At 33.5% G+C, this 9,162-nt stretch overlaps 1 protein-coding gene across 1 annotated transcript; it reads right to left on the reverse strand.

Moving 5' to 3' along the window:
• On the reverse strand, nucleotides 501–7,279 carry LOC18781051 (MLO-like protein 12). The gene is made up of 14 exons (XM_020559910.1): nucleotides 7,160–7,279; nucleotides 7,015–7,072; nucleotides 6,540–6,754; nucleotides 5,498–5,614; nucleotides 3,933–3,993; nucleotides 3,592–3,680; nucleotides 3,052–3,126; nucleotides 2,819–2,907; nucleotides 2,685–2,734; nucleotides 2,439–2,479; nucleotides 2,176–2,346; nucleotides 1,414–1,449; nucleotides 1,208–1,336; nucleotides 501–1,087 (listed from the first exon to the last, which is right to left on the reverse strand). The coding sequence occupies exons 1-14, from the start codon at nucleotides 7,277–7,279 to the stop codon at nucleotides 635–637; spliced, it is 1,704 nt and encodes a 567-aa protein (XP_020415499.1). The 3' UTR covers nucleotides 501–634.

A 9,162-nucleotide genomic window follows, 5' to 3' on the forward strand; every position in this document is an offset into this window, starting at 1 on the left:
AATTTTTTGGGCTTGAAAATTAACAAATAATCCAATTTTATACAAAGAGAGATATTGGGCCTAGAAAAGAGAATTGTTTTGAAGTTGGGCTTGGGGAAATATTAGTTATAAGATTAAAAATGTAGCATTGGATTTAAAAAAATAAAATAATACACAACTGGTCTGGTCCGGTTTGGTAAGGTGTGAAACCAAAACTGGAACCGATCCGGGCTGATTCGGTACCGATTTGTTGACTTTTTAGTCAGCTGATTTTTTCCATCTAGTTTGGCCTGGTGTTCCTGTTTTCCGGTCCCAATGCCCACTCTTAATTGAGCCTATGGGTGGGGATATCCCCTACCAGTTGAAGCAAACGTTGTCATGTGTTCCTAATCAATGTATGATTGAGCTCAGATCCCTTTTTTGCACTTGTTCAAAGTAGTCCTGTCTATTTATCGATGTTCTTGTCCATTTGTAATTATGTCATTGGCTTGTGAAATCTTACCTCCACAATAATACTGTGATTTTACTAATTTACTACCGAGTTTGGAAGAATTTCTTAATGTTTCCAAAAACTTCATTATTTGATATGATACAAATATTAACATAATCGTGAAGCATTTCCAAGGTGAGAAGTTATGTTCTTGCTGATCATTCATCAAAAGTAGTTGACGTCATGATCTTCATCAATTACGTACTGAAGTGATTTCACTCCACTTCGCTTGCTACTTTCTAATTTCCAACTACTCCCAAATGATATCTCACCATCGTAAGTTATCATTTTTCCATTGATCTTTGGATTTTCTTCCTCTTTGGCGATTTCTGGAATCAATACACTTGTTGTATCTGGTTTTGGAAGAGAATTGTGTGGGACTTTCTCTTCTATGATTTCAGAGGTACAAGGAGAGCTTTCCACGACTGAATGTGGAAAACTTTTAAAATTTAGTATTTCAGTACTCATTTGATCTGAAATGGAAAAGTCAGTTGCTTCAACACTGTTCTTGGAAATGGATCTGCTCTTGGAGAGCCTGTGTCGTGCATTCTTGTGCCAGTTTTTGAGGCCATCTACTACACGTTCAGTAAACACTGCTTTCTTCATGCCAGAACCCATCTATGAAGTAAACCATTATGGGGAAAGAGAAAAGAAAATAAGCGATGTCATTTGATTTGAAATTCTGCATGATTTGTAGCTCAATCCATTCAATCTTACATATATATACATTTTTCTTACCTGGGTAACAAGTGCATGAAGAGGTAGGGTCACATAACCGCAAATGAACTGCACAAGAAGTCCCATGGAAATCCTTATGGCTATGACTTCCTTTTTGCTATTTAGGCAAGACCCTTGGCCATACTGAAACTGTTATTGCCAATATGGGATAAGCTTTAGAATATGAAAATTGCTGGAATTTTCCAACATATATAAGATTTACATACCCATGTCCACGTTAAGAATGCCAGTTGAAAGGAGTTCTGCAATCCATTCAAATACTTTATTCAAATCCCCTATCATAATTTTAATAATATATATACACTATCCTTATGCTCCTCTGTTGTCAATATATGATTGGTAGATTGTAAAATTCGACCATTATAATTAGGTTGATTTTGACTGATGTGATTCAAATTCATAATTTAACAACATAGCAACTCTATGATAAAAAAATATTTTATTATTTATATGCACGAATACCTAACCATGAATAAGGTTTTTTTTATTTGAAAAAAAAAAAAAAGCAAGTAAGATATGGTAACTATATGTAAACATAATCTATATCCATTAACCTTGCAATATTTTCATTGGTCACATTTGGAGCCAATGATTAGATTGAATTGCATATCTCACTAGATTCAACATACGTTGAAAGACTAACTTTTAAATTTTGTTCAAGTTGAACGTAAAAAGATTAGTCATGAAGGAAACTTATTTGTTCCAATCCCCATAATATGATAGGATATCAACACTTTATGATTTATTCCCCATAAAATGAAAATTTCTTAAACTCTATCTTCGTTTCCTACTTCAACATATCTTGAATTTTACGAGCTATCCAATCCAATTCTTAAACTCTATCTTCGTTTCATTACAATTTAGAAGTCACTCGTGTCGGGAATTCACCTTATATTATTGGCTTCTGTTTCGTATTTATGGATCTAGTATGATGAAGAAATTTGAAATGCTTGTGTTATATGATCTACCTGGATTAGGACGAATTGGATGAGATGAAGAAGCCAATGTGGTCGACCAAACCAAAACAAGTCATCATTGAGCTTCACTACAAGACAACCTCGAATGACGGGATTCTTGCAACTCTCCACACACATTTTGGTTATGATCATTTCCAGCTTCGCACCCACAACCAGGACAATCTTCACGAAAGAAATATTGACAGAATATTATATATAATTAAGAAAAAATAATAATCTGCTATATGTATAGAAGATGATGTCATGTGTTGTACCAGTAGGGGGATGAATGGTAGCCAATAATGGTTATAAAACACTGCAAAAGAAAAAAAAAATCAAGGCATAATGTTACCACACCATTTATTGTCAATATATAAGCATAAATGTCCTTCAAAATTTATGTTGAAGAGAATCGAACCCTGAACTTATTCTAATCCTACTCCATTAGCCCGCGTTCGTTCGGCGTCAAGAGCTTAAACAATGAGAATTAAAATAAATAAAAAATGCTGCAGTTGTCTTACCATGTGCACTGGAAAATATGAAAAGGATGGAGAAGAGCCAGATCCAAAATCTGCAAAAAGAGTTCCAAAATGTATGTTAAAGAGTCATCTTATGAAATGATAAGCTATACTTAGAAAAATGTATAGAGTTTTACCTTATTCCAACCACTTGCTCAAAGTCGTCATCGAAAGCTCTTGCAAGGAATTTCAGGAAATTGAAGTTGCTACTTTTGGTGAAGTTTGCCTGTGCAATCCAAACATGAAAACATCAGATCCGAGCTGTAAAAAAGTAATTTTTATATTTTGTTTCTTACTTTTTTTTTTTCCTTAATGAGATTTTTGTTTCTTAATTTTTCCATATGACATCTATCTATGTGATCTTGCTTACCTCAATGAACCCATTTCGCAGCGTCATGTAATCGGCTTTTGAGATTGAACCACTAAACTGTCGAGCAAAACAAACCTATATATAAACCATATCAGAATCCATATGATTGCTTAATTTTAATATTTTTTTTAGTACAAGCGATTAGAAAAGGAGATTTACACCCAAATATTCATTGAGTACGGCATGGAGATTTCGAACTTTTGTGCTCACATTTAACTTTACCCCGTCTCTAACATAAGCAAGGTCTTCTTTACCCTGCTCATGAGCTTTTTTATATGTTCTAAATACAACCAAAATTTGGATCGGTAGAAATTGAATACAGAATTTCGAATGTAAGGATAAATGTGTAATACTTCAACTACGACACCTTGGACCTCCTATTTTCTGTGTGACATTGTTGTACTAAAGTAAACAAACAACAAATTAAGTCTTAATCTAGTTCACTTCTCTTCCCAACATCATAAGAGCTTTCAAGTTTGAATCTCCCACCCTATGGACACAACTCTGCAATTATTATGACTTAATATGATTATGACTTACAGGCCAAAGCAACAGAGGATGTTTACTCCAGAACTTCAAATGTCTTTTCCCAAAGGGAGTTTGATGGATAAGCTGGAACCTCCTTGAATCTGTATACACATAAGAAATTTGATTATAATTAATCGGCTGTAAAACCGTGTTTGCAGTCATAATTTCCTTCTAAACAAATACAAATCCAAAATGAGGAAAAAAAAATAAAAATTCCAGACAGAATTGTGCAAAATCTAGTAACAAAATGAAGCCGAATTGCAAGAACGATATCATGCAGAGGGATTGCTCATCAAGTCTTGGATGCTAGTAATTGTGGAAGTGACATGGATGCAGAGCAGCAGAGGGGTTACCGTTACGAATCTGGTATTCTAATGTTTGAGTCTCATCCTCCCAAGCATTCCATTTCCTCATCTGGTATATTCACAATCAAATTTCAATGAAGGTCAGTGTAAGTCATTTCAAGAAGAAAGATAAACAATATATGGCAACATGGTTAATCTAGCCCTATAACTAATTATATCAAGTAAACGTCCATATATTTTTTGTATAAAAACATGTTAAAATAAATAGGGGGTTTAATGTGTAAAATATACAGACCGACTTAAGTGACCCAAAACACGATTCGTTGTCCTTTTTTTTTTTTTTTTTTTTAAAAAATTTTTTTAAATTTTTTATATATAAGCAATATTAGGAAAGGAGGAAATCAAATAGGACCTTTGGTGCAAGATTAAATTATCTTAACTACTTGATCCCCTTGCTAGTTGGTCCTTAAATAATCCTGGCTGTTGTTACAAAAATAGCATGTGTAAGGTTGCTACGTCATATCTGTGGCCAGGACCATGAATGAACTCATTTTCAGCTTGAATATCAATTTAAATTATAATCTATAGGAAATAAAATAAAATTTATACTCATGGCAAGACCAATGCAGATGCCTACGCCTAGTCAACCTACTCTCTTTTTTCTTATCAGCTAAGAGCAATTCCACCCATTTGCCCCTTGCTATGGCAAGGGGGAGCTAGGGCAGCCACTATTCACGTGAATAGTAGTTGCCCTTACAAATAATATTGTGTGTTTCCACCCGTTGCCATGGCAAAGGGCAATTACTATTTTTTCTTTTTTTCACAAATTTGTTTACCTAAACAATTAATTTGGATAATATTTTCAGATAAGATTTTTGGGTTCATATGTGTCAATATTTATTATAAAATTCATATCAAAATCGGATAAAATTTTAGTATTTATAGAAGAAAAAAAAAATCAGTAATTTTTTGGTTTTTTTTATAAAAAAAATTCGATTTTTTTCCTTTTTTTATTGCACAAAAATTGGCTGCCGTTGGATTGGAGAAAAAATTCTGATCGGAGAGCCCAGAGTGCGACACGTGGACTTTTAGCGGCACTGTAGCGTTGACGTCAGCACCAAAATGAGGGTTGGAGCTCAGGCCAACTTTGCCCTCGGGCCAGCCCAAGTTGCTGGGTCCCACCTTGCCTCTGGACTTGGGCTTCTCGCTGGAACAGGGTTTTTTTTTTTTTTCTACCCCCAGCCTTGGGCTCAGCTGATCGCTGGAGTTGCTCTAATTGAGATTCCTAAGTTGTATATGGAGTGGCACCACAATGAAAAAGTAGATCAAATTCTTCCTCTTCCAAGTACATCCAAATTCAATTCACCAAATTCAATATAATACTTCCCCTCTTCCACCTTAACGAATGACAAAAAAATAATTGAGATTCCTAAGCCCAACTACTCTAGAGTCCACCGTAATTTAAATAAACCTAAAAACACAGACAAGCAAACTGAATCTTTTATTTTGCAATTAGGTTCTAGTACTTATTAAATTTCTCTTTCTTTTTTCTTCCCCATATGACGGTACATATATTTATATATAATATACATAATAGATGTATGAATTGATACCTTGGCCATCCCAAGAAACATGGTTAGGATGCAGTAGAGGACATGAAAAACTGCCAACATAGAGATAAAGATGTTCAGTTGCAAGACTCCTTCCCTTGACACTAGAGAAACCATCCCCTAAATATCACACAAAAACAAAAAAACAAAAAACATTCTAAATTTAATTAGGTAAGGATATAAGGTTATAATTGTAAATTTAACTAGTAAAATATTCAAAGGGTAAATACAATAGTGGAGTGCTAGCTGTACCTCGAAGAATTTTTTTTTTTTTTTGTCTGATCGAAGAATATTTCTTACATAGATAGTTTTAGACAATTATGTATCTGTATTTGTTATCACATGATATGTAATGATAAGAATTATTTCGGATAATTATTTTTATTTTAGTTTTTAATTTTTATTTTTTGTGTTAGAGTATATAGAAAAATGAGAGTGAGAATGGGAGTGAGGATGAGAGGAAAGAGTAACAAAAGTGCAAATAATTTCAAATAGATTTCAGTTTTTTGTTTTTGTTTTCGCTTTTGTTACTTATCCCTCCCATCCTCCGCTCTCTTCTTTCCTCTCATTCTCACTTGCATTGTCCTTCTTTTTCCTCTATATTCTAAAACAAAAATAAATAAATAAATAAATAAACTGAAACTGAAATGGTTATCAAACGGGATTTTAATAATGAGATGAAGTTACTACAAGCGGTAGAGTCAAATATTTAACAAGAAGGACAAACAAAATTTAGCTAACAAAAATTATTTGACCATGAATCTCTCTACCAATCCGATGTAAAAATTTTGCACTTAGCCTTCATGCCCCACGTTGCTAAGAAAAAAGAGGTTGAAGGCCGGCCATAAGCAAAATATAATTATGTGAGGGATGCAGCTTTCAAAATGGGTTGATCCTTTGTGAGCTTTAATTCGCTCTCCCATTTATTATTATTATGTATTAGGTTGTAGATCAAGATTGTTATAATTTTATAAATTTAGCGCACAAATTTGGTTTACCTAATTTACCGGCCCATTACACCAGATGTCCATAAAGTTTATCGTACCTTTGCCTCGCAGTAATTTTCATCGTTGACTTCCTTAGAAAAATTGGTGGAATTTGAGCCTGAAAGTTGCGTGGCGGATGAGACAGCAGGTTCTGCGTCTTCCACATATTTACATGGAAGAAAAGTGTCTGCCAAAGTTTGGGCAACGCAGATTTTTGATATTGGCACCTCTGATATCGTAAGAAGCAGTGATACGAAACCCAGTTTCATCATTTCTATTCAAAATCAAAACAAACTAATTAAGAACAAATCTTATTGGTCTCATTTCACATAAAATATATATTTTTTTTCATTCGAATAATTGAGAAATGAAGAAAACAAAATTTGGTAAGCATAGCTAACAACTTGTAATGCATACTCATGCACTCGATGTTTTGAATTTGATTTTCTCCTTCTTAAATATTATCTTATAAGAAAAAAAAAACTTTGACAACGTGGCGAAATAGAGTAGGGTTTGAGGCTTGCAAGTAATTACCTGTTTTGAACTTCATCAAAGCCCTATTCAGGGATTTTCTTCTCCTTCTATTAAGAAACTGATGATGAAACAACCAAATTAAATGTTAACCACATATAAATATAGATTCATGAAAGCATTTTAATACACATGCATGCATGCATACCGTTGTTAGATGGTGAATACTAGAGTCGATGACGAAGGATAGGAAGAAGAAAAACAAAGCAAATACTGATACAGCCCAGGTTGGTGTCTCTTCGAGCGAACCTCCTTTCCCTTGGTCCATCTCTCTCTCTCTCTCTCTCTCTCTCTCTCTCTCTCTCTCCAAACACTTCGTTATATGATTGTTAATATAGGACAACGTACAACGGTACAAGTACGGAAGATCTTTTAGTTTTTTTAAAAATATTAATCATGCTAATTTACAATTTTTTATTGAAGTGATTAGTTTTGTGCGTAAATGGTGCAAAAAATAATCATTAATTATCATTGAATTTTCTGCCCACCGAAAACAAAGTTATCATTGAATTTGTATAAAAAAATATTCGACGGTTGGATTGAGAACACTCGGCTTGTATGATTGGGGATGTGATTGCATTGACAAAGACCAGTGCATGCATCGAACAATATTTTTAGGAGACATCATGCTCGTACTGACAGCTTCGACAAAAATACGAAAGCAAAAGTCAAAGTTTCTTCCATCTATTAATAAGCAATAGTGTTTTTTTTTTTTTGGTTTTGTTTTGTTATAAGCCAAAGTTCTTATGCTTATCATAGTGACACCTTGTTTTGTACGGAGTCAACCACAAAATTAGCTGTAAACATTTGATCCAAAAGATTCGAATACCAATCATACCCATTCTTTAGTTTGGGTTTGATTCGTATACAAAGTATCGATTAATAGTAGAGATATTAAACCATCAAAAGTTCGTGCAATTAACGAGTTAAACTTTTTATTGAAACGAACCCATTTTTACCCACGCCTAAACAGAACTAATAAAAACTTAAAAAAACCTAACTCCTTAAGACTAGAACGCGTACTTGTGGGGAAACTTATCCAAAATATTCAAAATTTAAAAAAAACTGGGCATCAGTGTTTCATGCGTGTTTGCATGATGATGACCAATGCCTTAAGTAAAGAGTCTACGTGCTTATATATTAATTGGCCAGAAGAAAAGGTCAAAGTCCTTGTGTGCTGTAAGATACGTTGAAGTTCAAGTACGGAGTACGGACGACGCATATGGATTAAGAATTTGAATATTCCAAAATGAAGGGACTAATGAAAGGTACTTTAACTTGCCGGCCATACCTTCCTCTTTGCTTTTTTTTTGGGTCGATGGCCATAAATTTTATTTAACAATGATTAATTGATCATGTAGAAAATTTTCAACCGCAAGCAAAGATGTAAACTTAATAGAGAAAAAACTATTCTTTGTACAATATGATTTGAACTGTTTATTTTTTTTGGTTATGTTTCAAAAGTTCTTCGTCAGAAAAGTTTTCGAAATCAAAAATCGATTAGTAGTCTAATAAGTAATCAAATTAATGGAGGAACACATAGATGGGGACGGGGAGGGAAAATCTGACCTGCCCCGCTCCTTCACCATTTCTAATTACCACTACCTTGCTTGCACAATCACCATGATCGCCGCCACCACTGCTACTGCTAGAGTCAACTTGAGTCTATACACAGTTCTGCCTTTGGTTGTTACCGCTAGAATCACTTGCGTTTAATTCTTTATGTATAACAAAATAAAAGATTATAAACTATAAATTAGAACCTAATGTTTGGTATATTAGTCAAATAAAAAATTGCAAACTGTTCCTGAAATATTATAGTTTACATTTATCACATGGGACGAATTGGACTTTATTCCACTTAAAATTTCATGTATGACAAATTTTGAAAGCAGAATAATTATTTTTTGTTGGAGTGGTTAAGGAATTATAAAAAACAATATACCTATGTGTTTTATTTTTATTTTTATGGGAAATACTATAAATATTTTATATAGGATAAAAGTCAAACGTGTTAGTAGGTAACAGTATTTATCCATGATCACTTACGAACGAAAGTTTTCAACTTTGATGGCTGAATTAAGTTATTTTTCTCTTCCCTAAAAATATTTAATTAAAGTTTTGTATGCTCTGGTTTATGTCTCAACAAAC

Source organism: Prunus persica, chromosome G3, assembly GCF_000346465.2.
Source record: "Prunus persica cultivar Lovell chromosome G3, Prunus_persica_NCBIv2, whole genome shotgun sequence".
NCBI classification, from domain to species: domain Eukaryota; kingdom Viridiplantae; phylum Streptophyta; class Magnoliopsida; order Rosales; family Rosaceae; genus Prunus; species Prunus persica.